Below are 24,162 nucleotides of genomic sequence, written 5' to 3'. Positions count from 1 at the left end.
AGCCTTGTTGGGAAAGGGGTCTGACGTTTCAAAGGTATCTCTCGTCCTGTTGTCCCAGTCTGTGAGTCTTAATGGAGTCAAGCACTTGGATAGGATTGGATTCGTGGCGACGCACTGGCTTACGAGGCTGTGCGTCTGGCGGGGGAAGATAGCACCAAAGGGCTAGAAGGGATGGCCTCCCCACTGGGCAAGGGTAGACTATAAAAACTTGGATGAATTCATACAACATATGAGGTATTGAAATGTAAATGATGTCAGAAGAAGGGAAAAGGCGGTGGTGAAGAAGAGTGTGAGAACTACAGAATTAAGGGCGGAAGAGACGGAAAGAAATGTTTGAGAGTCGAGCGAGTGAAGGGACTACCGGTAAGGCAGCTGTGATACTGTGAACAACAGGAGGAAATAGGAGTATCAATTCTCAGGTGATACTGACGAAAACAGGACCCATGATGATTGCCATGCAGGGAAACAAATGGAAGTTGAGAACAGGCGTGGAGAAGCAGGTATGAGTTGGGAAGATCGCTTGCCGACCTGGTTGCGTGACAGACACGTCCATGCCTTCTGTATCCAATCATCTCCCACTAATCATCCATCTTGCCCATGATCTCCTCGTCGTCATCGCTAAACTCTCCCATATCACTCATCTTGTCGTCTTCGTCTTCATCGTCCTCGTCTCCGTCCGCTTCCTCTGTTGCAGCACCATTGCCATTTCCATTGCCGTTGACCTTTGTAGTTCCGTTCGACGTTCCATGTCCGTTCTGTCTCTTCAACGGACGAGGATCATCCTCATCTTCGTCATCCTCATCGTCGTCTTCTCCTGCTTGGTCGGCATCTTCAGGCGTAGCATATCGATCGACGTAAGACTCAACTTTCTTGGCATATGCTTTGGGATCTCGCATGAGGAGGGCTGCAGCTTCACCGTTCAGAGGATCGGCAGGATTCGGGTACCGTAAGAGCTGAGGAAGGAAGATCTCGAAGATGTTGATGAGTTCTGCGGTAATGTAGCTGTCAGCTGACGTTTGAAAGGAGATCTCCGCAGCATCCATACCGAACATAGGTGACCAGGTCTGATTTATGACATCTAGACAGACACTTCCACTCCTATGGCGATCATCAGCTCGTTCCTTCCAATTCACGGGAATATATCGCGCGGCTTCACTCACAGCTCGTCGATATTGGGATGGAAGATCTTGTTCATGAAGCCAATACTTGGCGATTTATATGGAAACTGTTCAGGAAGCTCGACGTGGATTTTCCATACGCCCTTGGCAAAAGGAGCTGTTTTGGCCGGAGCAGTCAGTCAGTTCCGGATTTAGATCACAAGATGACGTGGGTGGCAAGAAGTTGTAGAGGGATCACGAAGTGGATGCGATATCAGGAAGGTAGAAGGAGGCGATTGGACGTACTCTCTACGGGACCGTGAAATTTCACGAAGAACTCTGACATTTTGTTGTTGACCAAGGTCACTTGGTAGTCGGACATGAGACTGCGAGAAAGCAGATAGGTGGCAAAGCAGTGCGAAGGTCAGCCTGTATACCGGTCATGCCGCAAGAGAGAGAATTTGGTGTGGGAACAGCTACATACAGCTTCATGACGTCCGTATCGACTCGTCGTTTGGGAGAGCTGTAGAGACAGCGAAGAATCAAGGCGTTATCAGCACAGCTGGCAAAGGCGGGATTTGACCATGCGACCGTAGCGATTCGGGATCTCAATGAGAGTAGACACTTATCATTTTGAGCTACTTTGCGATGTCGTGATTGACTGGAGCGATGAGAGCAGGTGCAGTTTGTTGGTGCAGTACCGGTCTAGATATGATCGATGCGATTGAGGTGTGAGAGATACGTATATATGAAGAGAGAGTATAGTTTAGAATCACGCAAATGGACTATCCTTTCGGGTAAATGCAAAGATAGAGAGGGAGGAGGGCACAGCGTCAGAGTGTGAGATGGGGGGGAGGGAAGTGCGGGGGGAAATGCGGGGAAACAAAACAACCTCCACGACATGCCTAACCAATTGATTCCGTCAAGGGGGGCGTGCCACATCTACGTATCCCGGTTATAATCCCGATCCCTCACCTATCACTTCACCGTATGCCACCTCATGAAGCAGCAGCAGCAGCACTAGAGGCAGCCAATGCTTGGATGGACATTTGTGTCAAGAGGTTCATTATCGTCATTATCTTTACAGCAGATCCAACGACAACATCATCCTCAATCAGCCGGACCCATCTCTCTTGTCTCTCTCTCTCTCATCTCTGTCCACATTCCCTGCATCATGGCCTCTTCATCACACCCTTTGCTCCCCCCCATTTCAGCACGACCTGCAAATTCATCGTTCTTCATCCCTTCTCCACACGAAGAGCACCTCTTCCACCCCCATCCCGCTGTCAACATTGCGACTAGGGTGACGTTGCAAAGTGCAGGTGTCGGATTGCTCGTCAGTGCTGTGCAAAATGCTCTGGAGTCGTGAGTCCTGTATCCATCACCATGCTGTCGTTGTGTAAGATTCGGACTGATAGGTGAGATGGGGCAGACATAATGCAGGAGCTATGGGTATATTCACCAGAACAGGAGGGACAATTGGATTCTTCGGTGAGCTCGCTCAAAATTATTCTGGAAGCTCTTGCTCATATCCCTCACAGCTGCCATGGGATTCTCCTTCTCTTTCACACAAGCAGTCACCGCCAACATCCGACAGGTTAGCTCTCAGAACCTCAGCCATTTCGTCGCAACGAGCAACGAGCTGATGACTTGCCCAAAATAGACTGACGACGCTCTGAACGGTGCTGCTGGTGGTTGTGCTGCTGGATTCCTCGCCGGTGTGCGGGCTCGGTCATTCCCTATCGCTGTTGGTGCTTGTGCCGGTATGGGGACATTGATCGGTACTTTCTCTGCTGCTGGAAACGTAAGTTCAGTGACGCCTATCTTCCTGAATCGCTGCACAGTCTTTAGAGGAGCTTGTGTGTATTGGAATTGCTCAATGCTGACTTTACGTCTGTTCAGTCTCTTACGGGTACCAACCGAAAACTCCTCCCTCGACCCGAACGAGAACAACTCCGTCAAGCATTCTTCAAGCAACCAAAGCATACCGAGGAGGCTTAAGATCAGAGTTGTAGGCGTATAAGAAGCACGAGATGGGAATGCACGTTGCAGGTGGTGTCATGCAAACCACTGTTACGGTCCAGCGGAAGGAGGGATCCAGTCTACACCGGATATGAGAGAATCAGTATCAGTGGATAGGTCTTTCGGTCACTAAGAAACAGCTAATTGCCTAGCTTGTCAGTGACTAAACGTCGTAGGAAACGAAGAGATAATCGCATTGATGCTCACTCGATGACGCTATCGTCGGAACTCAGTGCACATACCTGAATAGGTGCGATGACGACTGAAACGGATCGGTGAAAGGCACAACGCGTCTCGCCTTCGAAGCGCCGACGATGACATGTTTGGCTGACACCAAGACTGGGAATGTGGCAGGCCTAACATCGAATTCCGGCGATGTGGTTGGTCGGTCAGATATGCCACATTGCAACAATGCCTCACAGCGTCGTCTGTCACTGACTAGCACCGTCACAAACATCGACCCTTTTGCCGACCTCCGCTTCGCTTTCCCCGATTGATGTTTTCGGATTTGGTCACTTGCCGCGTTGTTTGAGCTTCCTTTGAGCTAGTGCGAGTGTGCACGGATCACCCAAAGGAGGTGCAGACCACGTTCTCTGTTGTTCTTTCCTCGTCGCGTCGCGCATGTCTTTTGTGATCCAGAAGAGGTAACAGCAGCTGATCGTATGTGTGACCTCTCTGATGTTCTACCTCCCTTCCTTGTTCGCCCCTCTTCTCGTCGACTTATCATTGTTTCCATCTGTACTGACCAAGCGGCGGTTGATTCGCTGTCTCTCTCCTGTCATCATCCCTCCCCGACTTCTTCTCTACGCCTGCCGGACAAATCTGTTCCTTAACATCTTCTTCTCCTACTCCACACTCACAAACGACCCAGATCAACCTGAAACACACCACGGTACCTTTTTCCACACAGTCAAGCTACCTGGGAAGCGGACGAAACTCGGCTAAAGCGTGAACTGTAGATCCTATCGAAGGAGATCTTTCTCGACAGAGGTGGACTTTAGTGAGTGTGAGACAGATGATCACGTTTCTCGTATTCCTCCTCGAATGACGGGAGTTGCAGGGCATGTCGGAATCATCGACCGCCAAGCAGATCGAGCTGAAGCTGATGCAATTCATTTCTTTCTCTTTCTTGCACATCTTTGTTGAGTACAGGTATCGAGTCGTTCACGATTCTCAGTCTCTCTTCAGATCCAGTTATACATTCAAAAGTCCAATAATCGGTTTACGAAAAGCAACATCAACAACCTGAAATACACTTGACGATTATGACGACCAAGACTCCTCATTCCCTCGACCCTTCTTCACCTCCCTTCGCCTTTCCTCGAGCTTCGCCCTCCTTTACCTCTCACTCCACTTCCACGACTTCATCTTCTTCCGTCGCCAACTCCACCTCTTCCACGTCACACTCCGACACTCCCAGAGCTCCTGGTCGTTCTGGTGAAGGTGTTTCTGTCAAAGCGAAGCCATTCGGAGCAGGATGGAAATCTTCTTCTACTTCTTCCTTCCTCTCCGCTACCACGGACGAGCATCCCACCCTTCTTCAACCTGCCAAAATCCTTCCTCGCCGATCTAGGTCACCAAGTGTCCCAACTTTGCTCCCATCCCATGTCGACGCATTTGACAACCGTCGGAAGGGCTCACACGATCACTACACTCAACCTACCTATCATCTTCCGCCAAACTTCGAGATCTTCACTCCTCTCGCCTCGCAAGAGCCCTTGATGCCTGCTCTTGAATTCTCTCCATCTTCGCCACCCAGCTCGGACTCGCATCGCTACACTTCGATCTCTTCCGGTAGGATCGACTTTGACGATCGAATGTTCCCCACTATGGAGTGTCCAGCCAACAATCCCCTCCTTCATCAACGATCGACCCCGAATCTTCCGTTCATAGGGGCAAATGGTAGAGCTGTTCGCTTCGACACAGAGGATAGCGTCATTCCTGGCCAAGCTTGTGGGTTGAGGCGAAGGTCAGCTTTCAACTATGGAAGCTTGCAGGGAAATTACAGGGGAAGGCTCACAGCCTCGGCTAGTATGCCGGTTCTGCCTATGCTCGGGGAGGGAAGAAATGGTGAGTGACTAGGCCTCAACCCCTTTCTCCAGTGTGTACATCGGACCTGACTATGGTTTATACACAGTCTTCATCCATCGCGTCAACGAGGATCTTTCCGAAGAAGAACTGCGTCAGTATGCCTCGTCGTTTGGTGAAGTCGTGTCTGTGAAGATTCCCGCTCGTACTACCAAGCCGTAAGTCGAATTGATAGGGGAAATCTACCGCTGACTGGGAGCTTTGTTGATCGTAGGCATGCATTTGTCATGTTCGTAGCACTCATCTGTCTCAAATCGCTCAAGATGTAGCGCTGACTTCGATGTGTTAGGTTCAAGAAACCTGAGCAAGCTCAGGAGTTCATCCGACACCTGACAATGACCAACATTGAATGCGAATTTGGCAAGGTATGTTCTGAATCGTTCAGGCTATGCTGCCCGGAGCTCATTTCATTTCGATTCCATAGGAAGACTACCAGGTCCAGAACAAGGCTCTCGAAGACCCTAACTCTGCTAACCTTTACATTGCGGGTTTGCCCACCACCATCACTTATGAGGTATGTTCACCCAGCTATAGTGAGGACTATGGCTGACAGCTATGCTCATTAGGATCTGGCCGAGGTGCTCGCTCCAGGGAGGATCTGTTCGTGGAAGCCCTTGATGGACGATGCCGGTAACAGAAGGGGACCCATCATGGCCAGGTAGGTGTCGGCTTCATTTGATATGCGTTTAGCACGCTGACCCTATCCGCTCAACAGACTTCAGACCAGGCCCCAAGCAGAGGATGTGATCAAAAGGGTCAGTGGATCTCATGGTTATACACAAACGTAGGCTTAATCCAAGCGGCCCCTCTACAGCTCAACGGCAAATATTTCCCCGGCATGAGCGAGAAGCTCCAGGTGAGGATTGCGGATTCGGAAGTGAGTTTGCCCTATCAACCAAGAAGCCTCATCGACTGAACAGCTTTTGGCATTTTGGCATTACAGGAGCAAAAACATTTCAAAAGGCAGCAAACTATGGTCCGCGATCGTTCGTCTTTCGACAGCGACGTGGAGCCAGTGAACCGTGGTGCAAGCATAACCGCGGAGTGAGTACCCTTCCTGTGTGTAGCTCGAAATGAGTCGCTCACCAATCTTCAGTCGAATCGTTCTGCCGGTTGACGAGGATGCCGCAGATCCTATCGCCCTCCTTCACCAGCAGAGCGTCCTGGCCAACGAACTCAAAGTGATCAATGAGCGACTTGCACGAGCCAATCTGGTAGCTCAAGGACCCTTCCCCGTGACTCCGCCTCCTCGCAAGTCTATAGGGCCTGTTTCGTTCCCTACGAGTCCTGACAACTTTCATTCTGTGATCACCCCAATCACTCACTCTGGGTGGCGTCATCGTCACGCCTCGTCCGGGTACTCCGCCGAATCCATGATGGGCTTGGGACTCTCTTGGCCCAATTCGCCGAGGAATTTGCCGCTAAGGTCTTACGCATCGAATGACAATATCACTTCGGCACACGACTTGGCTCGACAGACGTCAAACGGTCAGAAGTACGGTGGCGACAAACGAGTCTTCTCTGGAAATCTGCACTACACCAAATCGTCGCCCGAGCTGAGCACTTTCAATGATGGCCACACCATGTATTAAGCAGCTCGAATGATTACCGGTACTTTATTTCGTGCTTCCAACATTATTTAATCCTTGTCATTATCCATACTTCCCCGTTGATTTGGTGATCGCTCGTCCTCTTCCATCCTTACTTTGCACTGATAATTTGCTCAACCCCTAACATTCTCCTTGCTCAACTCTTTTGATTGTTCTCATATCTTACATCCCTACAAAACAAGCCATACAGCGAGTATCATACTTCTCACCATCGGCAACCTTATGATTTATATTTTTCGATTTCAATATCATCACGGTCACCTTTCATCGCCGGCAAAATTGTGTATTGCGTTTTCTCCCATTTCGACCCCTATCAGACATATTGAGCAAGTCCGACCAACGAATTGGTTACCATGGGCAGGAATGGTTTGGTCAAAAGGTCAAAGAGGGAGTTGGGCTAGGAGAGTTAGAGTGCAGGATTGGACGTCAAGAATTGACAACTTTTACGATAATTCGAAATCAATTACAGTACATGTCCGACAAGAAAAGACAAAGCCAACGTCAAACTGTTGTATCTAATTTTCTTTCTCTCACATCATTCACCCATTTCATCCAAGTCATTCATCGGTCAAACATTCATGTTTCTCAACCCATGTCATGCAAGTAACACTATGAACCTCTTCAGTGATTGATACATGCGCATTCTTCTCATCCCGGTACAAAGGGGGATGATTGACTCGATCCTTCTCGATTCAAACTCTGATGCCTACACGAATGAGAGAGACGGACTGGATATCTAAGAGCTTGCATTGCGATATATTGAAGTTTCTTCTTTCCAACCACATCCTATCCTGACTGAAAAAAGTCTACTTGCTCTTGGTAGGGAGAGTGGCGTTGTTGTACGCGAGAAGGTTGGGTGAACCAGACGGCAAGTCGGTCAACTTGCCAGGAGAAGCGAGGGCGATCAAAGCCTTCTTAAGCTTGGCAGGAGTGAGAGTCTCGTTCTTGGGAACGGGACGCAGCTCGTTGCCCGCGGGGCTGACCTCGAGAGGAACGGGGAGGACAGCCTGAGCCAAAGAAGGAAGGAGAGAAAATGCCTTTGCGTATATAGAGGGTTGGGCGGTAAGACCAAGGTCGGAAGCACCATCGTTCTCGAGGATACTGAAGGTGTCGGTACCGTGAATGGAAACAAGGTAGGCGAGGAGACCACAGATGTGGGGAGAGGCCATGGAGGTTCCGGAAATGGTGTTGGTGGTCTCGTTACCGCCAGTCCAGGTGGACAGAATGTTGAGACCGGGAGCAAAGATATCGACACACTTGCCGTGGTTAGAAAAGTAGGCTCGCTCATCCCCGAGAGTGGAGGCGCCGACAGTGACGGCCTTCTCAGCAGCAGCGGGGGAGTAGTTACAAGCGTCCTTGTTGTCACTACGAACCACCATGATTAGCTTGGCTCTTATGGACACCGCTGATGGTTTTCACTCACTTTCCAGCAGCGACGGCAAAGTGGAGACCGGCATCGACAGCAGCATTGACAGCGTCATCAAGAGACTTGGCCTTGCCACCCCCCAGGGACATGTTGGCAACTGAGCCCTTGTACTTGGTCTTGCCGGTAGCTTTAACCTCGGCAGCAGCGGCAGCGGCGGCGTCGGCAGCTTGTTCGGCAGCCCAGCTGCATGTCAATCTTGGATCAGTAGAAGTCGTCGGTCGGTGAAAACAGAAAGACAACAACTCACAGAACACCAGCAACGACATCACTCATGCTTCCACTTCCGTTACTTCCCAAGACCTTGACAGCGACCACCTCGGCAGCCTTGGCAACACCATACTTCCTTGAGGCAATAGTACCGGCACAGTGAGTACCGTGACCATTTCCGTCCTTGTCAACATCATTCTTAGGGATGGTCTTACCCCACTTGGCTCGACCCTCGAATTCCACGTGGTCGACGTTGATACCGGTGTCAATCACGTAGGCGGTGACACCCTCACCACCGCCAGAGTAGTAGACGTATTTGGTGAAAGTAGAAAGGTGGAGTTGCTCTCGGTGGGAGATTCGAGCAAGACCCCACGGCGCACCTCGCTCGGTAGTGATACCGGCGGAAGCCGACGCGATGTCGCTAACAGGGTAATTGTCGTAGTCGTCCACACCGCGAGGGACTTCCTGAGTGCGGACGATCTGGTCACGTTCAACGTATGCGACCTCGGGAGAAGATCGAATCGCGTCGAGCGTGTTGGTGGAGAACTTTCCGGCTATGCGTAAACGGAATTAGGTTTGATCGAACCATGTATACGAACGGGCGTCGACTTACCATAACCGTAATAACCCTTATCAGCGGTTGGCGGTGAATAGACGTGTCTGACACCACCGACGTCAAGCTCGCCGTTGGAAGCAAAGGAGAAGAGAGGCTGCATCAGATATGCTGTCAGCAATGCCGTCGGAGCTTGGATAAATCACAGTCAAAAGGGGAGTCCATCAAGGCCGCTCTACCACATTTCATACAGTTCACTGATGAGGGTGGAATACTCACATCAGCTGCATGAGTCTCTTCGATACCGGTCAAATGAAGGGCGATCTGATTGGGATCGATTCCCTTCTTGAAGACCACGATGTACGAGTCCTCGATGTGCTCCCCAGAGGCCTCCAAGGGTGCGAGGGTGGGCTCTGATTGAGGAGCGATGGGAGTGGCAAGTGCCAGTGGCAAGAGCGCACTGAGCACGGCGGCTGCTTGGAAACGCATCCTGTGGGAAGGAATGGGGAAGGTGGAAGGATGGTACTGGTAAAGAGTGAGAGGATGAGATATGCAAAAAGTAGAAAGGGATTGGAAAGAGATATCAATGAAATGATGGATGAAGTGAAGGATGGGATGATCGAGATGTGGGGGAGATAGGAGGGGTACTCGTTGTAGTGGCTGTCGTGTGGACACTGCTGATGGATAATGATCATGTCTCGTCCTCCCCTCTCTACCAGCCTTCCCTGAAACACGGTTCCATGACGGATTCGGGGGTGACGCGGCGTCTCCTAATAACCGGATAAGGAAATGCAAATGGTATACTCTCGGACTGTATTCGTACGGTACCACAGCTGATTACATAACTCGGCTAATGCCGAATTCCAATCCTTCGATTAAGCCTCCTGTTTTGATCACGTGGGAGGGGAGCCCCGCATCAAAAGTGGTCCACCTACTTTCTGCTTCTCGTGCTTGACTTTGGTACACTGCTCTTTGTTCCACCACACACGCGAAGCCGTGCAACCTTTCCTCTTCTCTCCCTATTCCTGTTTGCGATCGTTACTCGAGAGTGAGGTATACCTATTATATCTATCACAACCATGCCGCCCAGAACAAAGATACCTCTCAGTGGTCCTGATGCGGCGAAGAGAGCCGCCGACAGGATCAAGGTCTACCTCAATAAGGACAAATCCACCGAAGGAAAGAAGAAGGTAGAGAAGTGGGTCAAAGGGATGGAGTTGATGGATACATTACTGGTGAGTCTTTCGAGCATCTCCCTTGATTAATCATGGATTTGCCCATCTCATGTCTGATTCTACCAGAAAGATCCTGGCTTCCCGTACGACAAATGTATCGCCTGGATCAACTGGATGGAAGGGGAGGTGAGTAGACTGTGTAACTCTGCCTCGATACCGCTGACAGTAAGCTTCACGATAATAATATTGTCGCCTATAAGTTCACCGCTATGCTCAAAGGAATTCCCCTTGACCTCGCCCTTCAGTATTTCCGACTGGTGCTCCAGCACCTTCACCTCTCTGTCATCAAACCCAATATGGATGCCTTTCAGAAGCACATTCCTGAAGCCGGAGAATCGATGGGGGAAGATGGGACTGAAGAGGGTCGCCTGATCAGAGCAGGGAGGGTCGTGTCTGTCATGGTTGAGACGTAAGTCCGATTATGAAGGAGATTGATGTCACACTCACCGCACCTGTCAGCTTTCTGGTACGTGTCACCTATAAGGACGGCTGCCAGTAATATACTCAGAATGTTATCGGTAGGCATTGGACCACAACTTTGAGACCACAGGTAAGTTTAGTCATTCTGTCGTTGCGTTCTACTTCCAGGGGCCTGTTGTTGACCGCCCATACAGAGTACACCAAAGAGCTGCACAGTAAACCTTGGCTTCAGCTGTTGATCAGTCTGCTTGACGACTGTCTTAGTGGGAAGTTCGGAGACGAGGTGGTCCAGTCAAGTGTATGGTAGACACCTCAATGTGGCCTGCCAGGCTTCGTACGCTTATAGGCCTCTTGTGTAATCAGCTTGGAGAACTGCTTTTCTACATGTCAGCGCACAAGACGATGGCAACAGCAAGAGACACGATGAGGGATGAGGCGGTGCTTGGCCCGTAGGTGACTACCAGGACTCAAATCGTTTGCACGGCTCACCAAAGGAGCTAGGAAACGACTCGGAGCGATGATCTATCAAGCCAGATGTGAGTAGACATGCTTGGAAATCACAGCTCCGCCAATTGACAGTTTGAGACACAGTCACCGCCGGTCTTCGCTATCTGATTCGTGTTCTCTGCGCGATTGTACCAGAGTCTGCCGCCGTCGGCGAAAAGAATGCTCCTGCTCCTCGTACAGTCTTCCTTAGAAGAGCCCTCCTTCAGCAAGGCTGGAACCACGACATCATCAAGGACGTTTTTCAACTCCTTGCAAAAACGAATTCGAGCATCTCCGAAGACGTGAGCTCCATTTCCCCGAATGAAAATACCACTGATGAACGTGACAGCGCTTAATGACCATCATCAACCTGTTCGCCACAGAAGTCACTCGGGTCAGACCCTATGGATACCAGTTATTCTCCCTTTGCGTTGACGGAGATGAACAACTCTCTTCTGAAAAATCACGCCGGTATTTGTTAGAAGGCAGAATTGGCTTGTACATCGACCAGCTGGAATGGTTTGCCGAGGTGAGCCTACCTTACGTTACGATTTCCCTCCAAGGTGACAATTCGCATATAGTACCTCGACGATAAAGCTGCACCCATAGCAATTACGTTCAGACACACCAGGATGTCAGGGCTTAAATCATTGCCTGACTTAGATCCTGGTGTACAAGGTCAGTCGCCAGGCTTTCCGGCATTGAAGGATCTTCACTCAGTTTGTAAGTGTAGCTTTCGCTTTCCAGACTCTCTCCCGGGAAGGAGATGGCGAACCTATCTCCGTCACGATCAAAATCCGACCTAGAGAGGGTGATGTCGACTTGCTCACTCGAGCTGCCCTGGTCCTGAAACCAGTAGGCTGATCAATTACTCCTTCAATGAACCTGGCTAATTTACTCTGATGCACCGTAGGATCAATTCAAACTCGCTCCAAGTAGCCCTCACGTCCCGCACAATGACGCTGACTCTGGTATATCCTATGATTACTTTCCTGGGCGAAAACATTGTCTGACGTGCGTCGATTTCACCCTTTCAGGTATCGTCGTGGACCAAAGTAAAGCCATGCAGGATGCAGAGGCTGTGGCGCAAGCAATGCTGCTCGCAAACGACATTCATGATGAGCCTGAACTCACCGAGATTTCGGACACGCTCCCAGAGTCGCTCATTAATCCGGAATCCCAGACATCGGCGACATCACCGGGGCCAGAGACAACAGCTGGCGTTAGCAAGACGAAGGGGTCCAGTACGGCTCCACAGATTCCAAGTGGCGTTCCGCAAGTGAAGAACCCAGCTCCGACAATCACCGGCACTCGCCGCACAGGCAATGGTGCACCGTCCACCAGTGACAACGAGAATACACCGGGGGCGGAAGCAGTCGAAGAGGAGAATCTCAATGACATTCCCGAGTACACTGACCCTCAACCTGCCTCTCAACAGCTGCCCGGCCATCCACAAAGCGCGCTATCTCGATCTACAAGGACTTGTCAGTATCTTCTTAAGCTCCTCCTTCACTTGGCTGATGATCGTTATCTAGTTGGTAAAACCCCAAAATCTCAAACTTCTAGCGCGAATGCCTTCAAAGAGCCAGACGGTCTCGCATCCGATGCCGAGAGCGAAGGCCAAGCAAGCAAGATACTGCAGAGAGGAGATTCTAACCGCACGCAACCTTCCCGAACATCTAAAAGGGAGGCAAAGCAAATCAATCCAACATTCAAGCCGCCTGCACCCAAAGCCATAACCCGGTCGACTCTCGCCAATAGCATATCACTGGGACGTGCAGCGACACCGTTGCTACCATCAGTAGGATCACCTGAGCCGTCAAAACGGGACCGGAACTTTGCAGAACCCATGGCCTCTCACAGACTAGCCACAACAGAATCAGATGGAGGAAAACGTTCAGTGAGTGCCCACCAAATTAATCTGTCATCCCAATCTCATCTCTGTGGTCCATTCAGCGGTTGGCTGCTGCCAGCGATAACGCCCGGAGGACGCGAGCACACGCAGTGACTGTCGAACAAGCAGAAATCTCTCAAGCGCAAACTGCTTTGCCTTGGGATGGCGCTAGCCAACGCAACTGCTCGGCACCATCTGGTAGCGGAGCCTCACGAACGGACAAATCACACAAGAAAGTTGTCAAGCCCCAGATAGCATCAAGCCCCTTCACAGATTCGCAACTTGCTGGCAGAATTGGAGGATCAGCTGGTCCGGAGCAAGACCGAGAAGACGAGGTAGGTAAAGCCACAGGTCTTTTCAGATATCAACTCATGTTCACTTAGGTGGACGAGGACGAAAACCATTTGAAGGCGACTGAAGGAAGAATGAACGAGCCAAATCTCCCCGGGGTATCTAAATCACCTCCATCTCTAGCTGTGAAAGGTGGAGAAGAGGAGAAGATAGCCACTTCACCGGCTGCGAGTGTCGGAAGCTCGCCTCAAGCCCAGGAAATGGCGTCGTCCTCACTTCTAGCCGGAACGAAGACACGTGGAGACGTTCCCAAAATTAAAGGCGACAAACAAAAGACTCGCAAGGGCAAGGGGAATGAAGTCGGTCCGGAAGAGACTCAAGAACCAGCTTCGAAGCCACCCAGCAGAAAGGTGGTGCGCGAGGCGACAAACAACAGTCTGGCTACGAAGACTCCAGCAGCCAAGAACAAGGACACCCGAATGCTCGGCGACCAGGAAGACAGGGAAGATGGAAGCGAACTCTCCGATGCTGACCAGGAGATCGTGCATCGGGTGACTCAACAAGTTGGAAATCGTATCAAGCCTTGCGCTACCCAGACAGCCGTCAGTTCTCCGTCTCATTCCAACACACCGATCATCGACAGGATGGAAGTCGAACTCAACTCAGCCTTTAAAACGAGCTCCACTGAGAATAAGAAGAGAAAGCCAGTTGGTGATGAGTCCGTCCAAGTGGAGGAGGTTCCTCAGATAGTGGCGAAGGACGTCGTCAAGAAGCTTGTGGCTATCGACAAGTCGCAAAAGGCTTTGTCTGCAGACGATAGCGTACGACCGAACAAGAGGAACAAGACAAGCCACAAGCCAATCGAAGTTGAGGAGAGGGTCATACATGATGTCATTCCTGACAAGAAGGCAAGAACGTCGACCAGTGGCAGCAAGAAGCCAAAAGGGAAGCACGCAGAGTCGAGACCACCGGGAAGACTGACGAGGAGATCTGGTAGTAGTAAAGCGAAAGAAGTCTCAGGTACAGTAGTTGGTGTTCAACAGCCAAGGCATGTAGAGACGATGATGGAGGTGGATAAGGTAAGTGCTGTCTGTGTCCCCGTTCGGGAGGTGTATGCGCTGAGGTGAACTCTCAAGGTTCTGAACGAGTGGCACGAGGTAGGTTAAGGGATGATTTCGTTTCTGGACAGCTCAGCGAGGCGTGACACTGTTACGACGGCTAACGGACATGCTCGATCCAGTTCGTGAGAGCACGATGCGAAGAACGAATCGAGGCACCGAATAAGTTTGCGACCATGGTCAAGAGGCAGCTTGGGGGTAAGGCTCTTAAGCTGGTCGACGATCTCCACAAAGACAGGTGGGTCAGATACAGTGAAGGCTGTCAATGACGTGCTGACTATAACTCATGGTGACAGCATGAACATTCACACGGTCCTCAGGGATAAGAATGGAAGTTGCGAGGAGAAGTTCAAAGAAGTCCGAGTTGGGGTCGACAGGGTTCTGAATGACAATAAGAAGCAGACCACCAAGATCAAAGACTTTGTGAAGAGCCAAAGGAGAGCGATGGACATGGGTTTGCCAGAGCTGCTGTTTGTGTGAAGAGAGCCGAGCAGGGGGAATGGTTGAGGTGTAGTCAATGGTCGACCGCTTCAGTGTCATGCGTATACCAGTGGTGTGGTGTTGTACACAATATCGAGTCGTAGCCATTCCATGTAATTCAGTTCCATGTGCACTCGACAAACCCCAGATCTTCTTCTCGTACATCATTAATACATACAATGGCTAAGGTATTTCTACAAACGTCCATATAATATCTTTCTTGAGCTCTCGATTGCTTAGCCCTTTGTTTTCTCGTTACAGTTCGTTTCTTCTGATTGAATTATTTCCACTCTTTCCTTCATACTCTGTAGCTCGTCCCCACATAGCCAAATTTGGACTATCATCTCTTCTCATGCCTGAATTACGCATAATCACCGCTTCTGCCACCTGATTTCTTGCCCTCGGGCGCATCCCCGCTCTTGCAAGCTACGATCTTGACCTTGGGTGCCGTGACGACTTCGCCGCTACGATGATCCCGAAGAAGGTAGGTCAGTCATGTGTTCTCGTTCAGGCATCCACCATGATCATTCGCTCGTGCAGAGGTCGGATGGGCGCATCGAAATGGGTAATTGGTCCATAGTGAGGAAGAGCTGTCTGCCAACTTTGTACAGGTGAAGACACTCACCCAGATCCGATCCCTTCCATCTTAAATTGAGGATCTTTCACCACGAATGTCCATACGTCATCACAGAGTCTATATGTTGCGAGATGTCCCTGTCATACGATGATGTCAGCTGATGTCAAGCTATGAGCCGATTTGGAAAGCTGGAAAGACGTGGATATTCACCTTGACAGTAGTCTTGTGCTTTACGTTCTTTTGAAGACATTCAGTCAAGGATTTGTCGAACTGTTCAGGAACAGAACAGTAGTCAGTACACGAGATCCCAGATATCATATGATGGATATTTCTCATCGAGAGGTGCTTCAGTTTCAACGCACTTGTTGCAATACTCGCATCGCCAATTGAGGAGGTATATCGCCTTGGGTGATCAGTTCGTCAAGTGAATCGGTAAGAGCCGTACCGATACTACGAGGAAAAGCGAGAACATCAGCAAATACTCTCCCTTCCATACAAAGACAGATTAGCAGGTTTGAGGAATCGAGCGTATTCCAGAAGCTGCAGAAGTCGCCCACTGTATTGGGAAGAAGACACCGACGACCTTTCCAAAGTGGAGTGAGGTCAAGAGAGGAACTTCTGTGACTCACCTGGAACCTCTGTAAAACTCGTAGTAGCTCTGACCGGATGCCATAGTGGAAGATTTACGTCCTTTTGACCGAGGATGTCGTCGTCTATTGGTGTATGACGACTTGGACGATGAAAGAGAGGAAGGTACAAGTGAGAGATGGGATTGTCGATTGGGTAAATGAGCAAAGTGGAGAGAGTGAGGAGAGTTGGGTGGCAAGAGCAGTGCAGGATACACGTGGATTTAAAATTAGAGTGGCAATCCGGTTAACTGACAACAAAACGCGTAAACGGGAGACGAGATAGATCACTTTTGAAGACAAGTTGCAAGTCGGGAATTGATGATGGTGATCAGCAAATCGATTTGATACTACAATTCTCGAATACGAACGTTTTCAGCATGATCATCCCCTCCGCGCAACAACAAGCTGAAGGGTCTGCGTATCGACTGAAACGAGGGACGAAGCTGTCCGTGAGTGTCCATCCACTTCTCGCCCCATCATCAACCCCTCCTTCACGACGTCTTCCACACCAGCCACTCGTCAATGCTTCACCGGACGAATCACCCATTCTGTTGCTCACTTGCCGTTTCTTTCCGTACGGACTGACCAACACTCTCAGCTCATCCAGGACATACCTCCTATCCCACCTACACCGCCCGTGCCATCGCTCTCGTCACTCAACGGTCCTTTCCAACTTGCCGAATATCTAGCTCTCAAGATCAGACATGATCCTCACGATATCGAGGGGCTCGTGGAGGTCCCTTCAGGAGATGGAAGTGTGGGTGGGAAAGGACCCGAGAGAGATGTCGTGAGTCCCTTCTTGTCCTTTGTCCTCTCTGTTCGTCATGTTGTGTCGTGTTCCTCGAATGGCACACTGACAATTGGTCCCGATATCTTGCCTCGAAATCTCACAGTGGATATATGAACATCTCAGGTGAGTCTGCGGCCTCTGTCAGAGACTTGTGCAGTCAGGGCTGACATAATCACCCAGACGCATACCGATAGATTTGACACCTCTGCTCACCTCACTTCTACCGATATGCACTCGCGAGACATGCCCACAGATGAAGGCGGACGAATGGCTCTATCTATGCGTTGCACACGGTGGAGGTGGGACAGAGGAGTGCTGTGCTATCGATTACATCCTGCATACGTGAGTATCAGACTATTCTTGACATTTTCTCCTTATATCTACGGCATGCACTTATCTAATATGAAATCCCAGCGTCGACTCGACAACGGCTTTACTGAATTCATCGAAGAACTTTCCATCAAGGTAAGTGAGATGACGCTCTTACGCTGGAGAAGCGACAAAGACTGAATCGGTTGGTTCACAGAATGCAAATCCCTTCCGCATCCTTGACCCATTTCCCTTCTCTGTTCCGACGATTGTCCCGGATATTCTCCCACGCATATTTCCACCATCGTGAAACCTTCTCGCTCGCCGAATCAGAAACGTCTCTCTATGCGCGATTCGTGGGTCTCTGCGAGCGATATGAGCTGGTTGGTCCTGGACTGCTCGTCATTCCCAGAGAGGTGGTCGGACGATTCGGCTCGAACAACGACGAGGAGGAGGCAGAGGATGATGTAGATGACGATGACGACGATGACGATGATGATGGCGGTGAAGAAGGCAGTGATGAAGAGCAGGATGGGACGAGAGGAAGAGGTGAGGGAGAGGGTGGAAGTACTTCGGGAGAGAAACGACCACATTCGCTGGACCGACACCCGTATCCTCAAGCTGTGAAAGGGACGACTTCTCAGCCGGCCAACGAAACATCAGCTGTCGGTGCGGCGACCGTCGGAAGAGGCACACTAGGAAGGGGAAAACAGCCCCGAGCGACGATGATGTGGGGTGGCGCCTCAGATGTTCCTGCGTTACCCGAGACTTCAAGCGAAGGAGAGGCTGACGACGCACTTGCGAAAACTCAAGCACAGAACCGAGCGAGATCAGAAAGCATAGAAAGCGCTGTATACATACCCACGTCGGATCAAACGCAAGTTCAGGACAACGCCCTGGAAAATTTAGTGGCGACGATTCCGCGAGCCGCATCGGATGAGGATGAGATAGAAGAATTAGACACAGTGGAAGAAGAGGACGAGGGTGTGCCTAAAGACGAGATAGATCTGCTGGAAGAGGAGGGGAAGCTTGCTCCAGCGTCGGATGTGGCACCGCTCGTTGACCCCGCAAGCGCAACGCCGTCAGCCGCGGTAGAGGGAAAAACCGTGACCACTGAGGGAACATCGAAGAGGGACGAAGAAGAAGAAGGCGATGGGATGGAAGAAGTCAGACTGGATGATGAGCCAAAATCGTCAGGGGAGACGGAAATGAAGGAAGAAGAGGATAAAATTCCGAGTACCGTCAAGGCGACGGTAGGATCACCAGCTGGCGGAAAGAGCGGTTCGACGCAAAAGCAGTCATCACCAAGTAAGGGCAAGAAATCCCCCAGCAAGAACAGAACATCGCCAGTGAAAGGGAAAGGAAAATCGCCAGGGACTCCAAGCAAGGGGCAGACGGAACCGGCTGAGAAGAAAGTGGACCAGACGAGGACTGCATCTACCACGGGCACTGAGAGCGACACATCAGCGGTGGAGGGAGAACAGCAAGGTGATGCTTCACAGAAGAGCGTCGTCGACACGGCAAAATAGACAGAGTGTCTCTTGTATTGTTTGTACTTCTACCTGGCATCGGCATCCTATGTGTATATTCGGGATTTATCTTCATCTAGTACCTTCATGACGATGATCCTCTGCATTGATCTCTCCAAATGCAAGGCATACATACAATACCCCGCATACAATGTTTGAGAGGATGAGCTGGTGAATAGTCCCAGAGTGCGGGGCCAACTTGAGCAGTGGGCGGGCTCGGCATATCTCGGTATTTTTTGAGAGTGGCACCCGTCAATGTCGATCGGATAGGCAGGCACGGGCTCGATTTTTTGGAGGGGAAAAGAGTAAACAAACAAACGGAGTGGTGAAGATGCTGTGATGTGTGCGTGAGAGAGGGAGAGGGTGTGCATCGTGAGAGTGGACAGACAGTAGCAACATCCTACGACATCAATTATCCCAATCTTCGACTTGGATCCAGTTGCATCAGTATACCTACATTCCTATATTCCCTTCTCTTCTCCTCTTGTCACGAATCGTGCTGGTCCTGGTCAGTCGGAATCCACACACTCACGCTCTTTTATTTTAATTTTTGGTCTTACGAACCCACCCACACTCTTTGTCTCGAATCGGCAAAGATACACAGCCACTACGCTCTGATCTACGAAAATCATACCGACGACGACGAAAGAACGACGTCCTTGTCCTTGTCCTTTGAATCACGACCTGAACGGAAACGCGCCGCGCCCATACACAAACGCTCCTTGCCCCAAACGAACGAACCCCTTGTTACATCAAAGGCCCGCACGAGCACGATCGATCAGATATATAGATCCCTTACGCGCCTCCTTTCTTTCCTTCAGATTGACCTTTGCGATCAACAACCATAAATTCTCAAGATGCGTTCCACTGAAAGACCTCGACTTCATCTCGATTTCAACACACCTGCCACCCCACCTCCCACCTATTCTCCATACACATACACCACCTCTCCGACTTCGACGTCCTCGAGACGATCTTCGACCGATTCGATGGAAAGTGTCACTTCCACTTCCACTTCGATGTCTACGCCGAAAACGCCTGTGGGACAAAGGATCATCATGGGTGCTTTGGTATCCACCCCAACGTCGATGGTTGATGGAGAAGATGTCGATGAGAAGGATTGTAGTCTGTTCGTACCGGGCATCGTCCTGAGTGAGTTTCTGCCATTCTGCCATCCCAACATTACCTCTGTGCCTTTTCTTTCTGCATACTGACTTGGCCATCTACTTTGTCGATCTTTGACCTGACAGCCGAACCACCTCATCCACCCACTCCTCGACTTCCCTCACCACCCATCCGTCAGACCGTCTTGTTAGCACCCACCTCACTCCCCATCCCTCCACCCTCCTCCTCCTCTTCTTCCTCTCGGACCAAACAAGAGAAGAACGGTAACGGCAACGGTGTTGGACCACAACTCTTACCGGCTTTCAGGGCGTTTCTCTATCCGCCTCCGCCGACCAAGAGACAGACCACGATCAACATCCGGTCGATGATCTTGATCGGGGTGGTGGTGGTGGGAGGATGGCATCTCTGGAGTACGTTGGAGCTGGGTGGATTGGTAGAGGAGGCTCTTGAGATTGTTTGATCATGGCCTCTTCGTGACAGATATGACTAGTGCACGCGTACTCCTTTCCGCTTGGCTCGTATGGACAATCTTCATGACACCTTCTACCTTTTCTTGTTTCTTCACTTTTGTCATCGTCCTTCTAGCACGCTATCGAATTCTCCCGTCTTGGTTGTCGGCTAGATCGTCGGTTCACTACCGTCTCTTCTTGCGATCCTTGACCTCTCTTCCTCTATCCTACACATCACCACTTGGCCACACTCCCTCTACCAGTGCTTTGTCAACCTTCATTCTCCTTACAGCTACGTTCCCGATCTTTTGGTCGCTTTGTGCTATATCCTTGGCCTGTCGAAAACTCTCTCGCTTGTAACCTTATACCCTTATCAATGAACGTATATGACGAATGAAACGTTTTAACGTGCGAGCTGTGCAACTTTCAAGTACACACGGAATACACCATCGTCACAAGAATGTCGCTTTGACAAAGGTCTTGTGTAACTCACAACGGTGTATTCTGGATCCAATTCATATCCACTCCCGACTCAATTGCGCAAGCCTTCGTACGGATGTTTTCATCCCATCTCTACAAGATGCATTCTCATGCTATGATGTCGTCAACGTCCTTTATCGTCCATATTATCAAATTACAACGATGTTTTTCTGGCATGGAATAGGATTATTATATGGGTATCAAGATCAACCTCTCACACGTACGCTTCCCCGTTCCATCTCGTCACCCCATTCGCCGAAGTCCAAACCTAATCCTTCGAAATGTAGACTCCTCAATTGAACATCGTTCATCAAGCTCGAATAAGCTTCGGACGGTATACAGCCTTCCAACGGGAATGGGATGGGCGGGACAGGTATCCCTGCTCCTGGTGCAAGTACCCCTGGTTCTCGAACCTGAGAGTGGTATGGAGTGGATTGTTGTTTTCTCGACGATGTGTGAAGTCTTCTCAATAGAGCTTCGGGGCTCGCGAATCTACCCTTGGGTACTGAGGTCGAATCTCCTTTCACCGCTGTCGAAGTTTCGGAAGATGGAGGTGGAGGCGGAGGATTCTCAACCAAGACTGTATCGCTTGGTAAAGACTCGAGATCGTCGTCGTTGAGAGTGTCGATCTGCGGCGATGATACCGCAGAGGCGGAAGGTTGGTCAAAGGCACCCGGATCGGGCGCCACGAATATTTCCAAGGCGTTATGTACTGGCGTGACTATGATATCGGTCTCATCCGTATCCGTGCTCCCTCTTCGTTCCTCAATCACCCTTGTTGTCGAGTTCACATTCTCCTCCGACCCATCGAGAATGGCGCGATTGTTAAAAACAGACGTTGAACGACCTCCCAGCACTACAACCGCTTCGACACTTCGTCGCGCATTCTGGGGCACGATCACTACGTTACCCTGTTTTGCCGGACCAGACCCCAGGAACTCCTGTAGTGCTGAGCCAGGATTTCTACGAGTTCGAGGAGTCACCTGCATGAGTTGAGCATGTATGATCTCCTCCGATTCCTCTTCATAATCGTCCATCGACGTGGCGGAAACGGTAGTGGGAGTGTCAGGTAGGGGTGTGGTCGTGGTAGACAGATCTAGTGCTGGTAGAAGGGGGGCTAAAGGGTTGACGCGACGGGATCCCGTCGATTCAAAGCTCAGCCGAGCCTCACCCTTCTCGAATGACGTGGCTGAGTCTGTGACCGCGTCGGACGGAGCTGGTTCGTCCATGGCTATGGGAGATTCGCACCTTGTCGGTGTATCATTGAGAGCTGAATCGTTCTCTTCTCCCGGTCCATGTGAGGGCGGAGCCTTACTCGGGCCGATGGGAACAGCGCTTGGTATGACCTTCCTTGCCTCTTTCTCCTTTTTGTACATCTCCGGCAAGGCAGGCACTGTCGGTACAGGTGCACTCGAGTCTTTCATCAAGCTCCCAGTCACAGGTGTACTGCTGGACCTCTTTTTGAACGCGTTCGACATATTTGACAATGAGAAGCGCTTACTCAGCCCCCGAGGTGTGGATGCGGCGGTATGGGGTGAGTTCGTATATGAAGCAGGTGTAGAAGCAAAAGATGATGATGCAAGACCGCTTCGACCCGTCGACAAGCTAGGTGTGGTGGGTATTGATGAGGATCCGGCGATCTTTTCTCCAGACCCTTTGGTCATCTTTACGTCGATTTTGAGGGAAGGTTTCGATCGTGCTCGAGAAAGAATACCTCGTCCTCTCTCTTTTGGTCTTTCTGTCTCATCCATGGGACGTCGACCGCTCCCACTGCTACTTTTAGGCAGAGATATAGAAGTGACAGATGCGCTGGTAAGAGCCGTCGAGGAGGCAGTATCTGCCGGAGTGGAAGAACTGAAGAAGAGAGTCTTGAGTGACTTCTGTTTTCTGATCGCGGAAGTGCTGGAAGGAACCGACGGTACACTGGCCTGCTCCACCAATGACAAAGAAGAGTGTGATGAGGTGGCGGCCGAGAGGGACAGCGCACGACTATTCCGTACCGATTTGGGATCTGTAGATTCGACAGACTGAGACGGGCCTCCTGAGGCCTCGATGTCAGGCGGTAGGACGACGGCTGCAGCTATAGCCACTCCGAACGGATCGGCCGTCTCATCGGAAAGGGCTGGCATTACACTTGCGGGAGCAGGCGTGGTTTCGATTTCCCCTGCCGGATGCTCGTCAGACACAGGCTGGGATCCCATCATGATCTCTTCTTGCTCATGCTCCTTTGCTTCTTGAATCTTCGCTTTCCAATTCGCCGCAATCTCTTCCTCGGATTCTAACGCTCTGATCTTTCTGGGCGGAGATCTAGGTGCACCGTCGTCGACATCATTCCATCCAGTCATCGAGATCCCACTCATCCTTCTTCGTCTATCTTCTGCCACTTCTGCTCTCTTTTTGGGCATGATCACCCCTGCAGGCGCACCACCCCACCCTGATCTTGCCCGTTGAAATTTCGGTGGAGGCAAGATGAAACCTTCTGCCATTCCGGCCCATGTAGGGTTGGTGGAGTAGATCGAGCCCGGTCGTCGAGGTGGAGAAGTGAGTGATGGTGGTGAAGTAGTACGATGGTTGGGTGGGGATGTGGGAGGTGAGTTCGGTGGAGAGAGGAAAGGATGAGGCAGTATGGGCGGGGGTGTGGCAGGTCGCAGAAAATGAGGTGGTGGGTATAACATGATCGGTTCACCCTCATCTGCAAATACGAGCGGCGGAGTCAGCTTTCATTGCTCTCAGGCCAACGCCTTGCTGACAGGAACCCAACTCACCTTCAGGGGGCACCAATCGAACTCTGGGCAGAGTCCTCACCCTCTCCCACTCCACCTCGTCCTCCAATGCCATCCCATTCTTCCTCGAGCCAAAAACTTCCTCGCTCCTATTCCGACCCATCATGATCGGGACCCCGACTTGTGATTTCTTGTACGATGTCGGTCCGCGATCTTGCGAGGACAGAGAATGTTTCATCGGGATCGAGATGGGTGGAGCACCCGAAAAGGAGGGAGATGGGGAACGTCGTAATCTCGAGAAAAGTGATGACTTGGGACGAGAAGGCGGTGGAGAGGAAGGTGGGGAGATGACGGACGCCCGAGTGAGAGGTGCGCCGACATCGGGATCCATCTTGAATGTCTAGTGTTGGGTAAGATACAGATGTTCGAGAGTCGATATGTTGTGGACAGTCGATTCTGGTGTCCACTGTTTGAGAGTTGCTGGTTGCCCTTGAGGCTTTTATCGTTATACACACCGTCCAGCTTCAACAGCTGATCTGTTTTGTGGGTGACAGTGAAAGGAAGAAGGAGGGATGTTGTTCAGCTGTCGATGCAAGTAGCTTGATACGGTAGTCTTGTTTGCTC

The 24,162-nt window shown here is 50.8% G+C and overlaps 9 protein-coding genes across 9 annotated transcripts; 5 read left to right on the top strand and 4 right to left on the bottom strand.

Annotated features, from left to right (window-relative positions):
• Positions 1–578: 578 nt before the first annotated feature.
• Positions 579–1,589, bottom strand: IAR55_005267 (ubiquitin-conjugating enzyme E2 8; the record flags this gene model as incomplete). Its single annotated transcript, XM_066948359.1, has 5 exons — positions 579–988; positions 1,046–1,098; positions 1,161–1,275; positions 1,404–1,483; positions 1,582–1,589. 5 exons carry the CDS (start codon positions 1,587–1,589, stop codon positions 579–581), a joined length of 666 nt encoding a protein of 221 aa, XP_066800927.1.
• Positions 1,590–2,271: 682 nt separating this feature from the next.
• Positions 2,272–3,098, top strand: IAR55_005266 (uncharacterized protein; the record flags this gene model as incomplete). The annotated part of the gene is made up of 5 exons (XM_066948358.1): positions 2,272–2,462; positions 2,530–2,588; positions 2,639–2,694; positions 2,761–2,901; positions 3,000–3,098. 5 exons carry the CDS (start codon positions 2,272–2,274, stop codon positions 3,096–3,098), a joined length of 546 nt encoding a protein of 181 aa, XP_066800926.1.
• Positions 3,099–4,384: 1,286 nt separating this feature from the next.
• Positions 4,385–6,799, top strand: IAR55_005265 (uncharacterized protein; the record flags this gene model as incomplete). The annotated part of the gene is made up of 10 exons (XM_066948357.1): positions 4,385–5,189; positions 5,257–5,365; positions 5,422–5,436; positions 5,497–5,572; positions 5,632–5,721; positions 5,774–5,865; positions 5,923–5,962; positions 6,022–6,084; positions 6,151–6,251; positions 6,304–6,799. 10 exons carry the CDS (start codon positions 4,385–4,387, stop codon positions 6,797–6,799), a joined length of 1,887 nt encoding a protein of 628 aa, XP_066800925.1.
• Positions 6,800–7,623: 824 nt separating this feature from the next.
• On the bottom strand, positions 7,624–9,492 carry IAR55_005264 (uncharacterized protein; the record flags this gene model as incomplete). Its single annotated transcript, XM_066948356.1, has 5 exons — positions 7,624–8,182; positions 8,241–8,426; positions 8,491–9,004; positions 9,064–9,160; positions 9,283–9,492. 5 exons carry the CDS (start codon positions 9,490–9,492, stop codon positions 7,624–7,626), a joined length of 1,566 nt encoding a protein of 521 aa, XP_066800924.1.
• A 590-nt stretch (positions 9,493–10,082) lies between these two features.
• Positions 10,083–14,927, top strand: IAR55_005263 (uncharacterized protein; the record flags this gene model as incomplete). Its single annotated transcript, XM_066948355.1, has 17 exons — positions 10,083–10,238; positions 10,305–10,364; positions 10,439–10,647; positions 10,761–10,788; positions 11,022–11,107; positions 11,160–11,194; positions 11,250–11,446; positions 11,494–11,673; positions 11,726–11,822; positions 11,878–11,999; positions 12,058–12,628; positions 12,680–13,044; positions 13,101–13,373; positions 13,422–14,408; positions 14,466–14,486; positions 14,570–14,685; positions 14,744–14,927. The coding sequence occupies 17 exons, from the start codon at positions 10,083–10,085 to the stop codon at positions 14,925–14,927; spliced, it is 3,687 nt and encodes a 1,228-aa protein (XP_066800923.1).
• Positions 14,928–15,288: 361 nt separating this feature from the next.
• On the bottom strand, positions 15,289–16,177 carry IAR55_005262 (transcription initiation factor IIA subunit 2; the record flags this gene model as incomplete). Its single annotated transcript, XM_066948354.1, has 5 exons — positions 15,289–15,391; positions 15,553–15,641; positions 15,715–15,774; positions 15,867–15,954; positions 16,134–16,177. The coding sequence occupies 5 exons, from the start codon at positions 16,175–16,177 to the stop codon at positions 15,289–15,291; spliced, it is 384 nt and encodes a 127-aa protein (XP_066800922.1).
• Positions 16,178–16,510: 333 nt separating this feature from the next.
• Positions 16,511–18,761, top strand: IAR55_005261 (uncharacterized protein; the record flags this gene model as incomplete). The annotated part of the gene is made up of 6 exons (XM_066948353.1): positions 16,511–16,582; positions 16,741–16,920; positions 17,027–17,046; positions 17,104–17,265; positions 17,338–17,388; positions 17,450–18,761. The coding sequence occupies 6 exons, from the start codon at positions 16,511–16,513 to the stop codon at positions 18,759–18,761; spliced, it is 1,797 nt and encodes a 598-aa protein (XP_066800921.1).
• An 857-nt stretch (positions 18,762–19,618) lies between these two features.
• IAR55_005260 (uncharacterized protein) lies at positions 19,619–20,346 on the top strand (the record flags this gene model as incomplete). Its single annotated transcript, XM_066948352.1, has 2 exons — positions 19,619–19,913; positions 20,012–20,346. 2 exons carry the CDS (start codon positions 19,619–19,621, stop codon positions 20,344–20,346), a joined length of 630 nt encoding a protein of 209 aa, XP_066800920.1.
• A 675-nt stretch (positions 20,347–21,021) lies between these two features.
• Positions 21,022–23,929, bottom strand: IAR55_005259 (uncharacterized protein; the record flags this gene model as incomplete). The annotated part of the gene is made up of 2 exons (XM_066948351.1): positions 21,022–23,507; positions 23,581–23,929. The coding sequence occupies 2 exons, from the start codon at positions 23,927–23,929 to the stop codon at positions 21,022–21,024; spliced, it is 2,835 nt and encodes a 944-aa protein (XP_066800919.1).
• Between the last annotated feature and the right edge of the window lie 233 nt (positions 23,930–24,162).

Source organism: Kwoniella newhampshirensis, chromosome 11 (genome assembly GCF_039105145.1).
Source record: "Kwoniella newhampshirensis strain CBS 13917 chromosome 11, whole genome shotgun sequence".
NCBI classification, from domain to species: Eukaryota; Fungi; Basidiomycota; class Tremellomycetes; order Tremellales; family Cryptococcaceae; genus Kwoniella; species Kwoniella newhampshirensis.
The sequence above is the reverse complement of the archived record's forward strand: the minus strand, read 5'-3'. Positions and strand labels throughout refer to the sequence as shown.